The sequence below is a fragment of the Ictidomys tridecemlineatus genome, chromosome 1, assembly GCF_052094955.1.
Source record: "Ictidomys tridecemlineatus isolate mIctTri1 chromosome 1, mIctTri1.hap1, whole genome shotgun sequence".
NCBI lineage: Eukaryota > Metazoa > Chordata > Mammalia > Rodentia > Sciuridae > Ictidomys > Ictidomys tridecemlineatus.
The window spans coordinates 178,092,308-178,113,619 of NC_135477.1; the positions used below are offsets into that span (position 1 = coordinate 178,092,308).

The following is a 21,312-nucleotide window of genomic DNA, read 5'->3' on the forward strand; positions in this document are numbered from 1 at the left end:
AGATATTACATTGTGTTTTAAATGCAACATTTTGACACTCTGCATTGCGTTTTTTAAGACACAGTCAAAAAAAAAAGTCAGTCTTGAGCCATTCTTAGCCTACCAACTTGAATTCTTAGGAGGATGATGTGTGTACAGCAGCAGTCTAGCGCATCTTACCAAATATTTGAAATCCTACAAACTGTCAGATTTGCTGAACTCTGGTTGTAGAAAGGAAATCGGTCAAACTGGGGGGAAAAAAATAATAATCTGACCTGGCTACAGTGTTCTAGGCATCAAAGGAAATCTCAGAGGCTATTGCTGCAAGTCGGAATCTTGGGTGGTTAAGGCAGTGAGCAAGTTTGCTTGACAGTTCCTCACTGATTGCTGCTGATATGTCAAGCCAAGTAAAACCCTTTGCGAGAACAAGTCAATAATCGGCAAATTAGGTACATGATTAACCTGAGACAACAAGATGCAGTTACCGCTTGGGAGCCCTGCCGGGACTTCACCTTCTCTGCAATTCTATTTAGCAAATATTAAAAATGCCTATTTCATCACTCAGACTGATGGAGCCAGGAGCCCAGTGACTTTCAGCAGCAACTTAGAGACGGAGGGTGGGCCCCGGAGTTCTGACAGCTCCCAGTAAGTGGAGGTACGAGGGACTACATGGTAGTAAGATAGACGCTGTCAACCCCTAATTTACTACGGGAGGCTGCTTCTACAAGACAGGAAGCAAAACTATTCACACATGAAACACAGCCACCAATGGCAGGGAGCTGCTTCAGAGACCACAAATTGCCCCAGGATCAGACCAAAGATATGCAAATATGGCACATGAGGTACTTGTGAACTTGGACTGAATGAGCTCCAAGCATTTCCCGTTTGTCCTCATCAGCAGATTCTCCTAAATGACATTTCTTCAGAGCACATTCATAGGTGGCGATTTGTGGCATTGGCTTAGCCAGCTCCAGTTTTTCCCTTCCCACTGCACAGCATGATTGGAAAAGAAACTCTTTCTCTTCTTGTCCCCTTCTTTCTTGCCCTGCTAAGTAAATCTGTACATGGCTTCAGCCAGAGGTGGGACTGACAGGGTTCCTGGGACCCACAGTGTCCAGCTGTCCTGACTATCAGCCTGCCGTTGTCTCTCTACCCTTCCAGTGCCCAGATACTAGTAGGTCAGCTCTCCTGGACCTCTCATTCCAACGAAGTTCAAGATGGAGCCAAGGTCAAGAGCCTGCTGTCCACTCACACAGCACATCCTGTGGCAATCTGTCGAAGTCCCTAAGGCGGTGTTCAACTTCATTTTGAAGGGAGGCATACCTTTAAAAGCGTATTTTTTGAAAACATTTTTTTCCAAAAGACCTTAAAATACAGAGAAAGATCTTGCAAAACCAATTGGATTCCTCTCTGGCAGACTGAAAGGGATTTTGGAAAGGACTTTCTCAGTGGATCCCGTTATGATTATCTGATGGCATCCTGACAGCGGTCCAAATCAGAGGGCAGCCTCCGGAGAGCTCAGAGAAACCTCCTGAGACACTGGAGATTGACGGGAGACCTGGTGTTAAGGGGTGTGCACTGGGAGGGTGCTGAGGGTTTCCCGAGAGGGGCAATGCTTGGGTTCATGGCACTCAGGACAGGGAAGAGAAAAAGCCAAGCATGGTCATGGATCCTGTCATCCCAACTAGGTGGGGGGCTGAGGTAGAATCACAAGTTCAAGGCCAGCCTGGGTGACTTAGCAAGACCACACCTAAAAAGGAGAAAGAAAGAAAGAAAGAAAAGAGAATGTGTCAGGGGCTGCACCCTATCTCCTGATTAGACTGAATATAGTCTTGGGGGTGCCAAGGTCAGCTGCTTGCAATACTCTGAGCAAAGAAGGAGCTTCATCTTCAAGTGAAATATTATGTAGAACCCCGGGTGTAAAACAAAAAACAGTGACAGTTTATTAACATAGCATTTATATAAGGTCCACATCGTTATGTTAATCTCTGTACATGCATGTTTGTATGTATGCACGCATGTCTGTGTGTGCGTGTGTGTGTGTGTGCGCACGCGCGCCATTTCTCAATTCCGTGGGGGATTGGTTCCAGAATATCAAAACCCGAGGACATTCAAGTCTCCTACATAAAATGGCACAATATGTGCCTAGAACTCCCTTCCCGAGACTTTAAGCCATCTGGAGATGACATATAATACATTTCGGTACAAATGCTGAGTAAATTGTTACACTGTATTGTTTAGGAACTAGTGACAAGGAAAAAAAAAATGTGCATGTGCAATTTAGATGTGATTTTTTTCCCCACATATTTCCAATCTGCAGATGGCTTGCTTAATCCATGGATGTAGAACCCCTAGACAGTGCATGTGGATGTAGCTACAGAGAGGAGAATAGGACTAGGGGTTAGGTTGTTGGAGAACTTATTTTACTCTATAGTAAGGTACTGAAGTTAAGGTAGTCTCCCCTGCCCCGACCCCCAAGACTGACACATGGACCCACACAGGAAGCAAACACAACAAGATCTGAACATTTGTTCATTTAAGTTGCTGAAGCATGGGTATTTGCTCCCATATTCTCCAAACTCCTCTTAATTTTTTACAATCTCTCTTTACCAAAAGCGAATCCGTGCCACGGCTGAGCCATCTTAAGTAAAACAAGCGGTGGGGGGATCTAGATAATGACTGTAATCTCAGTCACTCTCAAGATTTAATTGATTTATATACCTTGTTTTCTTTGCCCAGTTTTGAGGGGGGAAAAATCATAATGAATATATTTAAGTAGTTGTGAATAGCAACGGCATTTTCTTTAATCGTTTCTTTTACGAGCTGTGGAGACTCTTCAATTAAATTGATCCACAGCTTGAAAGAGAAGTGAGAGAAAATAATTGTTTCAAGGTTAAGTCACTTAAAATATCTGACAACTGCTCAGGTTCCTTGTCTTAGATTTAAAAGGAGAGGAGTTGTACCCAAATTTTGAAACACTCTTTTAAAAAACTAATAATAATCTCCTTTTGGGGACCGTTTCACCATCATTGGGAATTCCACTCCTGGTTTTACACCCTGACATGATGAGCCTGGGCTTCTGCTTGAACAAGATCCACGAGATCCTCGCTTGCGTGACTTTATCTGAGCAGACGCACATCAGGCTGAATTCAAAAAGGAGCCCAGTGCAGATCTTTAGGTTTCCTAATAAGTGACAGTTACAGAAGTTCGAAGCTATGTTCAAAGATGTTGGGAAAAGCTTTGTTCCAATATCTTCACAAAATTAAGAGCTTCCAAGAGGTCCACTGAAGCCTTTCTCAGTGAGAGTGTTTTTTGCAAGGAAGAAAAATACTGATAAGAAACCAATGTTCATTTGTCATTCATCTGGCCGCTTATGAAACTACTCTGTACTCAGAGAGTCTCCCCATTTAACACCAGCATCTCTGCCCACAACAGAATGGTACCACCCCGGGCGTCACTACTGAGGGCTGCTGTGTCCCAGGACCAGCCATGTGTGTTGCCTTAGTTTGCCCTTCTGTCAGCCCTATGAGGTCCATTCTATTGTAGCACCCCCACTTCACAGATGAAGACAGATTGGGGTCACAAAGCAGCCCTTGGGCATAGCAATCAGACACCCTGTCCTGGTATCCAGTCATATCCAGCAGCATCAGCATCAATGTAAACCACATCGTAAGATCACAGCTCACGCCAAAACCAATAATTGTTAAGAGCCAATGAAAGTCCTTTGGAAAGTCTCTGGAATGGATCAGGACAGAAGCCTTGGCCCCTGTGGGTCTGGCTGAGGGTGCCCAGTGGATCACAAGCAGAGAAATGAACAGGGAAGGTGGAGAGATCCGCACTTTCAAGAGGATGATTATGGAAACATTTTAAGAAGAGATACTGGGGATGGAATGAAGATGTCACCGTGCTTACAGACATGTCCCTCTAGCTGTGCTGGGCTGGTCAGGCTGAAGTCCTCCTGTATTGTTTGTGTGTCTCCCATTGATTCTAAGATGCATGTAGTACTCCTCCTTTGACATCTCTGCAAATGGAATGTGTTTGGTGACCAATGGAGCCGAGGTGGAAGGAAGTGTTTGGTGTCACATTTTTGTGTATGTAAGAAAACTCAGTATGCATTCTCATGACTACAGCACTGTTGCAGAAATAACCAGATCTTCCTGAGTATGATTCGAAATGAACTTTTTATTACCAGAGTTTCCCTTTGCAAGATAAAGTCCTAATCAGTTTGCCATCCGTTAAGTGCCAAAGTTTAAGTGGCCTCGTATTCTTTCCAAATATCCTCAGATAACTAGATGCCATGATATCAATCAAATCAGTGTGGGGCTTAACTATGATTTTTTAATGATACTTAAATACATATTTTTAAAATGATGTTTAAGTAAGCCTTCTGTGAGAGGTTGATGGAGCTATTCTAGCCACAGGACAGCATGGGCATAAAGAAACAATCCACTCCCAACCACCTGGCCCTCATTGACGACCACCCTCAAAGCTGTGTGACCTTGGACAAGTCACTCAACAGCTCTGTGCCTCATTACCTCTTCTGTAAAATGGGGACGATATGATGTGCCCATAGCAAGATTGTCAGGTGCAAATGAGAAAAACCTTTATAAAGCACTCAGACTCAGGCTCGCACATAGAAATGGTGGCATCCATGGTCAGATTTCTCAGAGTATCCATCCCCCAAGCCCCCACACAAACCAAATTTCAATGGCTTTTTTAGAAGATAGTATTGATTTGTGTTTTTGTCACTCTGTAGTCATACATGGTGCTGCTAGGAAAAAAAAATAGAAAAGACTAACATTTTAGTTTATTTTCCAGTTTTCTGTTCACATCTAGTAATCATTTTTACAAATACAGAATCCAACCACATGTGTCATTTTTCACCCTGGATCTTTGCTTAAGGGAGAGGGAAATCTTTTCAACCCTGGATATTCTTCCACAAACTCATTTTAAATGCTTCAAAAATAGTCTTTAAAAAAATAGCCAATCCTCCTTTCTTCAGAGCCAGGCCTTTAGTGTGTCCACTTGGGGATGAGGGAGCAGACACTCAGGCTTGCCCAGGGTCACACTGAGGCTGGCGCAAGCTTCCACTGTGGTTCTCGAGAGGCCAGCCCAGGCTTGTGATTCTGTTCCTCTCTGGTGCCAGGGAGGTCATTGTGCACCTGGACACATCCTCCATCCCTTCTCTCCTTGGTGATGTATTTGATACATTTTCCCAACCAGCCCCCTGGAGACCCACCTATTGATCTTGGGAAGGCAAAGAGCCAAATGTGACATTTGTGATAAACCGTCGGCTAAAGACAATTAGATGGGAAGGTGCAGTAAATAAGAAATCGCATCAGCAGGGCCCTGGGAGGCAAGACGTCCCCTCTCCCAGCCTCCTGACACAGCAGCCATGGTGCATCCCGGGGCAGCCCCGAGATGCTCATTGGCTTCACTGACCTTGACCATAAGGCTGTCAGGGGTCACCACTTGTCTTGCTTGGTCTACGGAGCAATACCTTTTACCCTGCTCCTGGGATGGATCAAAAGGCAGCATGATGAGGGCGTGACCTTGTGGGAAGACAAAAATCTAAAATCAATCCCTTTCTGTACTCAATAAATACTCACTCAAGGTTTGTACTGTGGACACAGATCAAAGGTGTGGCTTTCCTTTAAGAAGAAGGGGACTGGACAAGTAAGAGGACCCTGAGGTGCAGCACAGGGCAGGGGATAAGAATGGACACCCCATCGTCGGCCTGGTCTGGGTTTGAGTCATACCTCTGCCGTGTGGCAGCTGAAGGGTTAATGGGTGAGTCCCTCCAGATGCTTCGCAGTCCGTGAGATGAGGACTATTCCTTGTCAGGGTGTTGTGAGAATAACTAAGATGAGGCCTAGCCAACAGTAAGTGCCCCACGGAGATCAGTCAATCAATCGAACTGGTCTACCTCCCTGGCAGGTAGCCTAGCAACGAAGGCTGCACAGGAGAACGGCCAGGCCTCTGCTGGAGGCAGTGTTGATGTGCACACTGAGCTGGGCCTTTAGGCTCTAACAGAAATGGCAAAGCTCAGGATCTTCCAGCTCAGCTCAGGGATTCCTGGACCCTCCCCAGGGCAGAGGTTTGGGGTACCTCTCCTGGGTGCACTGCATTCAACTGTGTCCAAGCCAAACATGGCTCTCCAGGGATGGGAAAGGGGCTGACAGTGTGCATCCTGCTATCTCTGTGTGTAGGAGCCGATGCTGTGTCATTTGAGCTACGCCTGGCTTATCCAACAAATGTTAGCCATGACCGCTACTAAAAGGTTTGGAAGTACAAATAGGCCACGACTTCCAACCCATGAGGGGAGATGACCAAGCTGAATTTTTTTCCCCCTAGTTAGTTATACATGACAGCAGAATGCCTTTCAATTCATTGCACACAGATGGAGCACAACTTTTCATTTCTCTTGTTGTACACCATGTAGGGTCATACCATTCATGCAGTCATACATGTGCCTCAGGTAATGATATCCATTTCATAACCATCTTCCCTACCCCCCATACCCACTCCCCTCCATGCAGTCCCCTTTGTCCAATCCAAAGTTCCTCCATTCTTCCTAGGCGCCCCCAGCTCCATTATGGATTAGCATCTGCTTATCAGAGAAAACACTTGGCCTTTAGTTTTCTAGGATTGGCTTATTTCACTTAGCATGATATTCTCCGGCTTCATCCATTTACCTGCAAATGCCATGATTTTATTCTCTTTCAATGCTGAGTAATATTCCACTGTGTATATATATATACCACAGTTTCTTTATCCATTCATCTACTGAAGGGCATCTGGGTTGCTTCCACGGTTTAACTAATGTGAATTGGGCTGCCAAGCTGAATCTTGAAGATACAAGAGAAAGGAAGAGACAAAGATTGTTTTCTAAGCAGAAGACAAATGAAGATCCTGAGTAGGAGTGTCACAGAGCAATCTTCTTCTTTTCAGGAAGAGCTTCTCCTTGGCCGTGGCTCACCAGCAGGGTCATAGCTCTTCCCTTTTGAACGTGCTTTGCAGGTCAGGTGTGACCGAGGCAGGACAGCCCTCTGGAGGTTTCATGGCTGGGCCCCTGGCTGAGTTGGTGCAGATTTCCAGCCGGATACACAACCTTGGCAAGGAACATATCAATAAGAGGACATTGACATGTTCCGGGCACCATAAAGCTCAGAGTCACATTGTGATCCTGGCTCGTACACTTTTACATGCTTCAGGGACAGTCTTGAAAAGATGTCAGGACCTGTGGTTTTCCATGGTTTCTTCCTGTTCTCAGACATTTCATGTGAGAGCATTAACATTTCTCAAGGGAGACCCCCTCTTCAGATAGACACATCATTCTGCCAGGAAACAGGCCACACTATTGTACTCCTCCAGCATTTATTGAGCACCTAGTATGTGCCATAGATCAAGGTCCTGAAGTAGTGAATAAGGCAGAGCCAACCCTGCCCTTGTATGGCTGGTGGGCTGTAGCACAGATGCCCCTCTAGGGATTCCCAGGAAGGGCCACCTACCCAGAAATGCAGTGTTCAAGCCTTGTTGGGCCCCACCTGTTTGCCATTTCTGCTAGGGATCCCACTCTGCAACATCTCTGAGAAGGAAGGGAACTGCGATGTACAACATAGTAGTAGTAGTGGTGACCATTCATTCTTCTCTAAAGACATTTCATCCTTTTCTGTTCATTTTTCAGTCCAACTACCTTACCCTCCCCATCCCAGATATTCAAAATAGATTCCTTTTAAAAGGAGAAAAAAAAATAAAGACAAAATATGCTCTTTTAGAGCTTATAAACAACAATTTAAAGCTTGATACATAGGGAGGAAACATCTTGGCAGCACCTATAATCTGCTTATCTTCAGCCAACAAATTTTTAAAGCCTCTGCCAACCCCAGAGGGCCCTTGTATGGGTTAGGCTCCATAAACACTCTCATTCAGAAGCTTTCTTGTTATTACAAAAAGAACTTGAGTTTCATCTTAACCATCTATCAGAGCTTTCGGTCTCTGAAAATCCTTCTCTGGCCTCCCATCATGCTGTAAGGAGCTCTGAAGTTGTCTTGGAGAGCAAGCTCTAGATGGACATCCCCGGCACTCAACCACTCACTTGTCCATAGTAGGCGCTCATTTAATATCTGATGGGCCATCAGTCACCTGTCCTGCTGGGGCCCTCTGCAGTCTGGTAACCAGAAACCTCTTGCTCACTCTGTGCCCTGCCACATCAGCCTGCCTGCTTTCCCTGGGTCACACCAAGCTCATCCTGCCTCTGTGTGTTTGTCAGCTTCCATTACTGCAAGGAATACCTGAGACAAATCAACTTATAGAAAGGAAAGGCCCCACGATAGAGAAAGAGCCCCACAGTCCCCTTTGGGGGCACAGATCAAAGACCTGAAGGCAGACCACTAGACCCCTCTTAACGTTTCCACAACCTCTCAGTAGTGCCAAGCTAGGGATTAAGCCTCGAACACATGGGTCTTTGAAGGGTCATTTCAAATCCAAGCTGAGCCCCGTGCCTCTGAGGCGGATGTGTGCTCTTCCTGAAGCGCCCTTCACCAATACTCGCCTGGCACTTTCCCCTCTTCTGTGGGGCCTCTGCCTGAAACTCACCCCTCCAGCGAGCCCTTTCCTAGCGAAGGAACAGAAAACAGCATATTTCATCACACTTTATGTCCTTGTCGTGCTTTGCTTTTCTTAAATCTGCTTTATTTAGGTATGGTTTTAAAACTACCCAAGGCACGCATTTCGTTCAGTGAACATTTTGATTTCTAAAACGTGAGAAGCTCATCCTCCGGAGCAGCAGCACCAGTCTTGATGCAGAGCATGGCCACGCCCCTAAGGGCCCCACTCCATCTCCAGCCACGCCCCTAAGGCCCCGCCCCAGCTCTGGCCACGCCTTGCCCGCTCCCTGGCCACTGCGCATCTGCACCTTGGTGCTCTGTAGCTGGAGACTAGATGAGTGTCTCCTGGTGTATCTATTCTGGGAGTCATGTGCTCTTCTGTCTGGCTTCTTTCACTTAGAAGATGTGGGTGAGATTCCCTCAAAGGGATGTGTTCCCGGCTCATTCCTGTTCTTACTGCATAGAACTACAGTGAGGTAGATATACACAGGTCCCTGGTCCCCTGCTCCACGAGGCAAATGTACCAAGACCCCCAGTGGATGCCTGAAGCCGTGGAGAGAACTGAGCCCTATGTATATGGATTTTTTCCTGTATATACATACCTATGGTCAAGCAGGTGTTTGATTTTTTTTAATATTTATTTTTTAGTTTTCGGTAGACACAATATCTTTATTTTATTTTTATGTTGTGCTGAGAATTGAACCCTGTGCCTCACACATGCTAGGCGGGGGTGCTACCACTTGAGCCACGACCCCAGCCCTGATTTTTTTAAAAAACTTCATTTAAACGCCATCCAATGTTCCACAGTCCCCAAAACAAAGATTTGCTACTTACACTGTGATATTCCACATAGATTCCTATCAATCCCTAAAGCTCATTATTTAATCTTAATCCCTATGTTACACCCACAAAGGGGACATTGGAGATTATTTTAAATAATTACCAACTCTTCATCCATTCAACAAGTATTTATTAAGCACCTAGATGCCAAGCCTGTGCTGGAGTCACATACCTATAATGCAGTTTAATTTGTGAATGAGGCATGATAAGAGGTGAATAGCAATAACTACTAATAAACTAGAATAATTATAACAATATGCTGTAATAAAAGTGATATGAATGTGGTCTCACTGTCTGGAAAGAATCAAGAGAAATATTAATGTTTCCAGCCTACAGCTGAACCCACAGAAAGTCAAAGTGCAGATAAGGAGGGACCCTGTACTACACTTCTCTGTCCTCCATCCTGCTGATGGACTTTCGGGTGGTCCAATTTGCTCTATTTCTTATTCACAGCCCTCGTCACTCCCTGATGTTATCCTCTCCCTTAGTACCATCAGGTCCAGAGGACAGAATCCTTGTCCATGTCATATCCCTGATGCTGGCACTAAGTGGGAGCTCGAGGTCTGCTAAATGAATGACTGTTTTTACACCCACGACATAAACAAAAGCAAGAATCAGGGATGCGCTTCAGGTCTTTCTTTTCTCTGAACCCCAGTTTAGAAATCACCAGGTGAATCTGTACACACAGACCACTCTCTCACACATGCAAACGAGAGAGGCCAGGAATACCCCGCCTGACCCTGTTGCCTGGGCACGCTGACTGACCTCCACGACCCTGGGCTAAGGGTTCAGTTTCTGAAGATCCTCCACTTATTAACTTTTCTGCAAGCCATACCACGTCTGTGCCTCAGTTTCCCCATAAATGAAGTGGGGTTAATTTGTATTCAGTAGAGTTTTATGAACATTAAATAGGAGAGTCCATGGGAATCCCTTAGCACAGAGCCTGGCCTCATTAAAATGTTCATCCATGGTCTCATCTGAGCATTAATGAACAAAAACGAGGGAAACTCAACAGTGTTTCCTAAAATTCCCTAAAATCCTTTTTGTGTGAAGATGCTAGGGATGAAACCCAGGGCCTTATGCATGCTAGGCAAGCTCTCTACCGCTGAACAACACCCCCAGCCCCCAAAACACACTTCTCAGAAGAGCTTTGTCCTCCAAGGAATTGTAGTACCAAGAGTCACCATGTCGCTGTAGACTTTATGGCAAATGTCTAATTGGTTGGGTCTAAGTCTTTTCTAGTCAATCTGTCAAGATCCTCAGTGAGCACTCACTATATTCCAGGCACAGTTCAGGGCACTAGGGACACTGTGTTGAATAAAACAGGCTAGTGTCTCTCTCCAGGAGTACATATCCAACAGGAGGGAAATGGACTATAAATTAGTAGATAAATAGCAAGCTTTTTCAGAGTGATGAGTTTTTATTTCTGAGGATGGAAACTCAGAGGCAATACAGACAGAAAGTTTAGGCCAGTGCAGGATGATAGGAAGCAGTGAGATCAGGAGAAAGACAGGCCAGGCCAAGGGAATGGCTGGTGCAAACGCCCCGAGGCTGGATAAGTTGGCAGCTCCAAGAACCAGGAGCAGAGCAGTGTGGCTGGAACTCAGGGAGGAGGTCCTGAGAGAGCTGGGCAGGGGCTGGCTCTCAGAGCAGCTTTCAGACAGGAATGGCCAATACCCAGCAAAACCACCAGACCTTTCCAAGCAGCCTTTGTGACTGCTCCAGCAAGACATCCCCCATCTTCAGGTTGCCAGCCTGTGTGGGCCAAGCCTGCCCCTAGCACTTCTGTGCTCTGCCTTCCTCCCTGTTCTCCACTCAGTGGCATCTTGAAGGGACTCAGAAAACAGGCCAGCCACCAGAGAGGCTGGCAGCCACAGCCAGTCCTTGGAAAACTTGGAGCGATCTCCCGTGGTTGCTACCACGCGTGCAGATCCAACTTCAGGTTCTAGTGTGGCTGCCAGCCATGTTCAGTGGCACTGGGGACACTGTTCGCTTCCCTCGTGGTCCCTGAGACACAGGAAGGAGACCGGGGCTTTCCAGAGATGGAGTGAGATAACACACGTGGGCATTTTCCATTTCACCTGGCAAGTAACACACTAGCCAAAATAATCCAGTGCTCCGTATTTTTAACAATGACTTTTCCACCAGTGCCAGAGGACTTATATTGAAAGAATCAAGAATTCCACCCTCGTGGATAAATTCTACCCGGCTCCTGATGAACCCATTTGGTTCGCCTCTCTCTCTCCTGGGCTTGATCCTTACCTGCAGGGTCTGGCACAGTTACCAGAGTAGCTGTGAAAGGCAGGTGCTGCTTCCAGTCTGGATACTCAAGGGCTCCTTGTCACAATAGCCCCAGCAGTGCCCCCAGCTGAACCAGTCGCCTCTAGTTAAGTAACTCAGATGCTGCGAGTCAGAGCTGAACAGTCTCCAGAAAGACAGCAAGACCCTGCTCGGGAAGCGGCCTCCACTGGAGCCCTGCTCTCCTCCCTCTCCCTTCCCCTCATACTCAGCCCCTTTCAAAGAGAGCAAAGAAGCTTTACTGAGCTTTAATGAGGAATCAGCTGGGCACACTTTGCCACAGGCCTGGCTGGAGGCAGAGAGAGATGAACAGGCCCCTTGAGTGACCCACGGAGCGGCTAAAGTCACTCCCGCCATCACTGGATGCAACCAGAGACCCCATGATAATGCGGCTTCAAGCAGTCCCCGCTCACACATGCTGCCCACCCTCAACCCCACCGATGGCTGAGGATGCCCCGCCATCTGAAGCAGAATCAACATCAGGCCCCCGGAGGCCGGGGATGCTGCCAGTGTGGAGTGAGGGGAGCGGCAGGACGTCCATGGGAAATGTCACCATTTATTGCTTTTCCCAGTCCCCATCAACCCTCAGCCAGCAGACGTTCCAAATAGCAATAAAGTTATTTTCCCGGTCTCCCAGGGTCCTGGACCCATCAATAACATCTTTCTGAAGGGCAATGAGTTTGTCTTTAACCTTGCCCTCTTTTGGCAGGTATGCACCCGGGTGGCTTCCAGAAGCCTCCCTGGGCTGCTTGCTCCCTGTGTGCGGATGCCTTCCCTTCTGGGAAAGTGACAGACCCTGCTCAGTGGTCCAGGCACCTCTCCTCTCCTCCAGCTCTTCTGGAAACCCACTAAGTTATCTTAATTACCATTCCTTCTTGGTCTCTGCCAAGAAGTTGAGAGATTTATAATTGGATCAGTCAAATATTTGCTGTGGTTTATTTCCTTGCTCCTCGAGCTCTTGTAAAAGTTGCATTCGCGTGCCACTTTGGGGTATGACTAATGACTCTGAGGCGCAGTCCTCACATTGCGTGCCAACATGGGTTATTTTTCAAAGGCCAGAGAAAGAGAATTTGCGGGGAGAGGAGCGGTGTTTATTTGGGGTTACTGTGCAATCCCACCCTGGGTGGCTGCAAGAGACACAAACTGCTTTGAGAGACAAACGTCCCCCCTGCAGGCATCCCAGGCACAGATACACCCTTCCACTGGGATTTGGTCATGTGCCTTCTGATCCCCTTCCAGGGTATCTGCAGACCTATTAGATAGAACGTGCCATGGCACAACCTTTTCAGTCACCAAGCACAGTGTGCCCTGTCCCCCCAGCATCTCTGTGTCCTGGATGGATCCTCATGGATCCATCAGAGGAATCAGATGTCCCTGGTCCTCAGCCTGAGTTATCGATTTCCAGTGATGAACCATGGAAAGGGAACTCCGGCCAGGGCCTGGGATCTTGGAAAATGGCCTCCTTCTAGTGTCAGCCAGTCCACCAAGCAAGCTGCCAGGCGGCAGCCTAGGACTGCGGTCCTAGAGAGCACGGCCTCCCCTGAACCAGACGGCTTCCCTGCAGTCCTGCTGTCCCCACCCTGGAAGGAGTCTCCACGGCGGGCTTGATTGATGCTCATTGTGTTTCCACACCCCAGCCCCTTCCCACATTATAGCCACCACGGGTGATGCTGGATGGCAAGTGCTAACCACGAGGAACAAGACCACATGTCCCACTCTAGAGCAACTTTGGGACTAAACGGTACACCCACCTGGGCCAACTGCAACCCTCCTGGGTGAACCAGGATAAAGGGACACCCTATATGTGATGGATGGAGTTGGAATTTCGCCAACAGAAGTTGCTGCCCTTTTTTCCTGGTGACCCTCCCATTCTGCCCAATAAGAAATGGAAGATATGCAGGGACTGGCTATGATCTTGGGTAGTGAACTAGGGAGGAAGAGAGCCTGGAGTCGGGAAATCTCTGAAAGTTCTGCCGAAGTAACACACCGCATCGTTTCAGTGGCTTCCTCTAGTAAGCGTGTATTGATTGCTCAGGATGCAATTTCAGACTCTCCTCTAAGAGTCATTCTAGTATCCAGGGCATTCCTATCTTGCGGTTCTGCCACAAGAACAGGGGCTTTAAAGGTTCCCTGGTACCTTCCAGGGTAGATGGGAACAGAGGAAGAGCACGAGAGAGATTGCACAGGACATTGGATGGCAGGATCTAGAAGTGGAGGATGCACCACACTATACTCCATTTGTCCAGAATGGGCACATACCCCCACCTGACTGCAACTGGGCTGGGGAGGAACATCCTGATGTCGGCAACAACCAGCAGTCTCTACCACAGAGGTCCCTAAGCTGGTATCAGAGGAGAGAGGGAACAAGGCAAGAAGGGACAAAGAAAGCATCTCCTTCAGAACCACAGGATGACATCACAGATCCCGGGGTGGCACGGCATTCCAGGTTCAACGACAGTAACTCTACCCCTCCCTCTCCTGTTCAAGACAGCACTTCAGAAGAAAAAAGTGGCGGTGATGGTTATGAGAAGAGAAGCCCTCGGTGCAATTCTGGTCCCTTTCCATGGACTTCATTTACAAATTTCTTATTTTGCTCATTGGATATTTAACAAATGCTTATTGATCAGATTCTGCTCCAGGTGAACTTGACCCAGCAGAGGATGCTAATGAGGCATGCTCACCATGTACAAAGCACGTGCTATTCAAGCACCCCCTTGTAGTCAGAGGCTCATTCCATCCTCACTGTGACGTTCTTGTGTGGATACTGTCACTATCCCCATTTTAAAGCCCAGGCAGTGGAGGCACAGTGAATCTAAAGGTCATATGCAGCACCCCAGGAAGGAGATGGCGGAGCTCAGACTCTCACCCAGGCGCGACGTCTCTGAAGTCCTTTCTCTTAGTCACTCCCTACGCCACACATCCCGCACCTGCAGTTTACACTTGTCTCACTGGAGTGACTTAAAGACATTTAGGGGGTGACAAGAGCTTGAGAAAAATAAGGTACAGTAAAGGGACACAGGATGGAGCCCCATCAGAGTCTGATCGAGCCCCGCCCTCCCATCCAGTACCTTATTTGAGAGCCGTGGCTGGCAGGTTCCTGCTTAAATGGAGGCTGCCCTCCAAGCTTCTGCAGAAGGACTCTGAGGGGCAGCCACAATGGATGTCCTCACTCTCCTCTGAAAAATGCCTTTTCCCAGAGCAGTTTGATTGGTTGGACAGCGAGCACCACCACTAGTCCCAAGCCACTGCCGAGAGTCCCTTGGCTGGTCGGCAGATGGGCAAAAGATGACGGATGCCCAAATTAGTAATGAGCAATGGCCCCACACAAGTAATCACCTTCCCCAACTCTTCCTCATGGGGGTGATCACTTGGACCCCAAATGAAGTCTATTCTTCTCACCTCGGCACCAAGGAAGTTACAGTCATTCCTCTGGCTGACAGCAATTTGTAGACGTGGGTCTTTGTAGTTGGACATTTATGAGGTTGCTAAGGAACAAATGCTTTGGTTACAAAGGTCTTGGAAAGCAACAACGGTTTGTCATATCCTTTCCCATCATTTATTTTAGCCCTTAAGGACAGCGGTGACCAATGGAACGCGGGGTAGAAGGAAGCTAAACACAAACACTTATTTCCTGAAATATGGGACGAATGTCCTCTTCCTGGGCACTGGCCATCTGCACGTGTAAAAATGGAAGCCCGCTCTGCTCTTCTGTGATCATTCTGATTTTCGAGCAGGTGACTCATAGTCACTAGGTACTTAAAAAGAATGCTTATAATCTCCCAGGCCCTGCCCCTAACTCCTAGCTCACGACAGCCCTGAAAGTCAGGGGCTGTTGTACCCCAGTAGGAAAACCAGACAGAGAGTAACAATAGATTCACGTCAAACAGTAGCAAGTGGCAGAGACAGAATTCAAACCCTGGTCTGTCTGATGGCAAAACCTTTGTGTTAGAGATTAGAAAGTCTTTTGTTTTCAATGATCACATTTCAGATGGAAAAGCTGGCAATCCTGGTAATGGGGCCCTCACACCAGAAGGCTCCTGGAGCTGGGTTCTGTGAAGTTGGTGAAGGGGGTACAGCTGATGTCTGCCACCTGTGAGAATCCTTCCAATTGGGCAAAGCCAGGAGAGAGCGCAGGCGAACATACAGTGGTGGTTTCTATCTGCTAAAGACCTCCCCTTGGAATGTGCTCTGGAAGGCACAGTACCAGCTGCTTTTCCACGCAGTGCTTCAAGAGTTTTCAGGATGAGTCCATTGCTGCGTGGACTCACTCTCCTTCTCCCCTGCAGAACACCTCACACTCATCTGCACAACTAACCCCTGAGAACATTACATCAAGGCTGCTCAGGAGTCTTCCGTGGCTCCCACTTGTCCCGTAATATTCTACCTGCTATTTAGAACAGGACTCTCAGGTAACATTTGTTCTTGCCATCCTCCCGTCCCTAGTAGCTTTAGCTGACCACTCTGTCTCTCACTGATCATATCCAGCTCTGAACCTGGTTTCCACATTTAATCTCTGGTATATCTAGGCACTGTCTGGGCATGGATATTACTGTCAAACAGATCTCTGTCCAAGTCTTTATGTGACTATGTGACCAGTTGCTTGACTTCTGAAATTCAGTTTTCTTAGTTATAAAATAAGGATACAGGCTGGGGATGTAGCTCAGTGGTACAGCACTTGCCTGGCACGTGAAAAGCCCTTGGTTCAATCCCCAGCTCTACACAAAAGTTTATATCTACATACACATGGATATAAATAGAACCAAGATAGGGTTTCTGTAAGAATTGAAAAAAAATGATTATAGTTATGATGACTAACATATATTTTGTGGGGGATTTTGTGTGTGCCAGACACTGTTCTAAGTGTTATATTAATTCTCACAACCCTATACATAGGTACTATTATTTTCACAGTTTTGTAAATGGGGAAACTGAGGCACCGAGAGCCAAAACTAATGTCACAGCCAAAATTTCTCCCAGGCAGTCTGGCTTCAGGTTCCTCATTCACAGTCACTCTACTGTTCTGTCTTCTCCCTGTGAATGACCACCAAAGAGTAGCTGGTAACGGGTGCATAATTCCTCATCTGAAACTCCTGGGGAACAAGGTGCACTTGGAATTCAGAATTTGGAGAACTATAGAAAAGTTATACTTGGCATGAACCATGAATTATATAGCACCCCAGTGGGGTCTGGAGCAACAACCCATATCTCACAGACACATAAACAAACACACACCCAAAAAGTGAAAAAAAAAAGAAAAGAAAAGAAAACATTGAAGTTTTATGTATTTCCAAGCTACAGGCCAGAGATTTCAGCCATGGTCATAAAACAAGCCACGGTCACCATAAGCCTAATAAACAGGGGCTGTTATTACTGTTACAAATTTTGTGGCTTGTTTTACTGTATGAACTCATAATGAAACTTACTAAAAAGAATATCTCAGCCAAGGAATGGGTGGGAGGGGAGATGCGGGTCATGGGATGGGTCTGCACCTCCATTCACCCAGGGTGCTTCCTCTCCTCCGCAGTATGACTTCATGGAGCGACTGGATGGGAAGGAGAAGTGGAGCGTTGTGGAGTCACCCAGAGAGCGCCGGAGCATTCAGACCCTGGTCCAAAACGAAGCTGTGTTTGTGCAGTACCTGGACGTGGGCCTGTGGCACCTGGCCTTCTACAATGACGGCAAAGACAAGGAGATGGTCTCCTTCAACACAGTGGTCTTAGGTAGGTGCGGGTCTCTGGGATGCAATGCACAAAGGGATGGAGGGCTTCTCCGCGGAAGACGCGGCTTCCCAGAGTCCCCATGCAGTGAGGTCTCACTGGAACCCCCATCAGGATCATAATGTGATGTTCATATGACGTTCATGACATTGTCCCCTAATCAAGCTCTGATGAGACACACATGCTGCTGAAATTATGCCAAGGGTGCCCTTAGTGCCAGAGGCGGGGCTAAGAGCTTGGTCAGAGGTCCTGGGTCAAAGACATCACACAACCTAGGCACATCAGTGCAAGGAGTAAGCCTGTGTTTCCCCTCAGGTAAAGCAGAACGCACACTGGCACCCACCCCAGAGGGCTGTCATCAGGATTACGGAAAATGGAGATGTGCCTACGTCTCTAAGCCCAGAGTAGAGGCAATAAATAGTCACCATTCACATCAGCTCAGAACTTCCCTTAGAAACTGAGAATGCCCCCAAATAAAAAGAGTTTTAAAAACTTAAAACTAAATCAGGGAAAGAATATAGACTTTTTTAAAAAAAAATAATGTCTTTATTCCCTAGTAGGCAAATCTTAATTACACAGATCTTTCAAGAATCATGGAGCCCCTTGGAAAAATCCATAGGGCCAGCAGAGAAGTCCTTAAAATGCCAACAGTAGAAAAATCCTCACTTTAATTAAGCTCTTGTCATGTTTGGTGTGTTTTAGCCCCTCTTTTTATTAGCTATCAAGAGAAAAGACAGGATTTTTACTCTAAATTTCCTCTTCTTTATGCACATAAGTCCTAAGGACTTTAGCTCACAAAATTCACAAAGTTCAATTGCGAATTACCAATTCTACTCAGAGAAGTTGTGGATATTTTCATTACGGTTATTTTGTTATTGGGTTTTAATCTTCTTTCTGATCAGGATCATTGATCCTGGGTAGAAACTCTGTGAATTAGGGCAAATTGTTAGGCCCATTTCACAGAAGAATAAACTGAGGTTTGAAAAGCTAACTCAGCCCCTCGAGGCCCCAGGCTGTGGAAATGGATGGGTCCCTGGGTCTCATCCACTACCTTTCTGCATCATCGTAACTTTTAAACATGGCTCTCAAGCTTCTTGGAGAAGCCTAGATGGAGTGATTTCTTAAGGAAAGACGTCACAACTGCAGGACTAAATCCCACCTCTAACTGGGTAAGTGGCTTAGCTCCCTGAGCCTCGGTGTCTTCATCTGTGGAAAGGTGGTGGCCACATTCAGGAACGGCAGGGGCTGGCATAGAGTTGGAGGTCAGTGAATGAAAGCCCTGCCAGGGGTGAGGGTGTAGGGGTTGTTATTTTTGCCTTACTGGGGATGGAGCCTGGGTTGCTCTACCACTGAGCTACATCCCTAGTCCTTTGTATTTTTTATTTCAAGACAGGGGATTGCTAAGTTTCTGAGGCTGACCTCAAACTTGTGATCCTCCTGCCTCAGTCTCCCGAGTAGCTGGACCTAACAGGTGTGTACCACCTCATCTGGCAAAGCAAGCCACCATTTTATTTTAAGACGATATGCTATACAGCTGTTTTTATACTGGCTGCATTTTAAGAGCTTCTCTATCAGCCCCATGGATTTTTCCCAGGGGTTTTATGATTCTTGAAAGATCTGCGTAATCCAACCTGAAATTCAGGCAGCCACTTGAGAATTGTATAACATCACAGAGAATTTTAGTGTTGACCATAGGTAGAGGCTAATCCTTGTTCCCTCTGCTAGGGACAGATCAGCCCTACCGACAAGGCTAGCCACATGCTCTGAAGTAGGAGTTGGCACAGGATAGCCCAGGGGCCCCATCTGGCCCACTGCCTGCTTTTATAAATAAAGTTTTATTGGAACACAGCCACATTCGTCTGTTTACATATTGTCAGTGGCAGCTTTCCCACTGTAGCGGCGGAGTTGAGTAGTTGCAACAGAGACCATATGGCCCACGAAGCCGACATCCTTACTATGTGTCCCTTTACAGGAAAAAGCCTGGCCCTGCTCTAAAGTCATGTCATAACTCAGTTATCACGAAAGCGGTTGGAGAAGCAGCTCCTCCAGGTTGAGGGGAGGGAGAAGCATCAAAGCTGTAGCGACTCAGAAGGAAGAAACGAGCAACAAAATCGAGATCTAGTTTGAGATCTAGTTTGAGATGTCGAGATTTTTTTAAGTCTTTAGTTTAAGAACATGACGAGACATGACTTCCTGTGTCACCTTGTGTTTAAACTCAGGAGTGTTGACACGTTTGCAGCAGCGCTCATGTCGTGCTGCATGCAGCTGGTGCCGCTGGATTTCTGAGGACCCAGTGAATGGCTAGTAGGACCGCCACTGGAGTGTGCCCTCTGGCAGCCTCTGCACGCTGTGTTTGGCGCCCATCAGCTCAATTGGGCCCTGGAGAGCCACGTGCAGCTGGTGCCATGGCTGTCCCCTTCCCTTCCAGCAATCAGGACAGGACACCAAAGCTGGAGGACTCCTAGGATTCACCTGAGGTCACAAGTAGCCCATCAGAGGTGAAGTTCCCATTTAGACTCTGCAGAGCTGTGCTCTCAGTCTCTAACCAGCCTTGAATTCTAGTTAAATGTCTCCCTTTGCCCTGGACAGCAAGTGTCAGGGCCCAGGTGAACTGGAGGTGGTTCTGCCCTCCTGTCCCTTCACCCTGCTGACCCTTCACCAGACTCAGTGCTGCTGAGGGCCCTGCCCTAGGCCATTACCCTCGCGCCTGTCAGAGCTGGGAAGAGCAGTTCTCCCCTCTCCGGAGGATCTCTCTCGCCCGCTGGAGCATAGGGAGAGTCAAAGGTAATCGCAGCCTAATAGTCGGGAAGGTATCTTGATAGAGCAATGATAGCAATTGGCCTGAAATGCAGGGAAAGAACAGTGTTTTACCTAGTTCGAGGCTCTTCCCCGCATACCTATCATCAGAACGTTCTCCATCAAGAGCAGCCAGGATGGCGGCAGCCCTGCGATGGGAAACAGAAGGGAAAGTGTTAGACGGGTGTCAACCGGCGATCACGCTAAATATACCTTTGACTCGGGAGTCTGTGATGTGTTCTGCAGAGAAGCTGTCTGCCTTCAGAAATGAGCATCCTCTCGGCACGACAGCAGCATTCTGGAAGCCGGGCCCTGGCACCCCGGCTCTGTGTGCTGACTTCCTGGGCCTGCACACGCTTCCTGCCAGTTCCTCCTTACAACCACTTGAACCAAGTTGACACCCAGGAAAACAGATAATATCTCAGTGACAGCCCAGAGGGGACAAAGGGGCCCCAAGCAGGATGGGCTCTTTTATGCTTCAGCAAAACCACATGATGCTTTTATTCCTGCAAAACCTGCCCAAGTGCTTTCAGTATAAGACCGGGGAAGACTTAACTGATAGATACACTCCACAGCAGTTTTTGCTTGTTTGGGATTGTCTTCCTCTTGTGCACACACAAGGACCTACTGTATACCAGGCAGAAGAATGCCTCAGCACCTACTATATACCAGGCATTAAGAGTGCCTCAGCAATTCAGATCTGGTCTTTTCCCTGGGGATCTCGGTATGTCAAAAGGCAGTTACAGGAACAAGCAGTACAAAAACCTAGGCTGAGGAAAGTGAGGTAGGAGGACAGCCAGGAGCTGAGTGGCCTCTAAGCTGAGATGGAAGTGCATGCCCACAAGCAAGGACTTCCAGACACTTGGCAAGCATGGCACACCTGTGGTACTATACCTGGGACTTTGGTGGCAAGGAGAGTCCTCCTTCTGTGCTCTGTTGCTGCAGATGTAAATTTGGAGATCCAAGAGCACTGGCCACAGAAGGGTCCATTTCCACCAAACCACACCCAGATGCACATGCTCAGTGAGAAGCACTCAGTACCTCCTACAGCAAGGACCTCGAAATATGCAAGC

At 47.4% G+C, this 21,312-nt stretch overlaps 1 protein-coding gene across 18 annotated transcripts in view; it reads left to right on the forward strand.

The window, feature by feature from the left end:
* Tenm2 (teneurin transmembrane protein 2) overlaps window positions 1-21,312 on the forward strand; it is a 2,558,256-nt gene that overhangs the window by 2,391,967 nt on the left and 144,977 nt on the right. For all 18 annotated transcript variants that reach the window (XM_078052148.1, XM_078052158.1, XM_078052210.1 and 15 more), the window contains one exon: window positions 17,251-17,446. In XM_078052148.1, coding sequence (XP_077908274.1) covers window positions 17,251-17,446 — 196 coding nt within the window. The remainder of the gene's footprint in view (window positions 1-17,250; window positions 17,447-21,312) is intronic.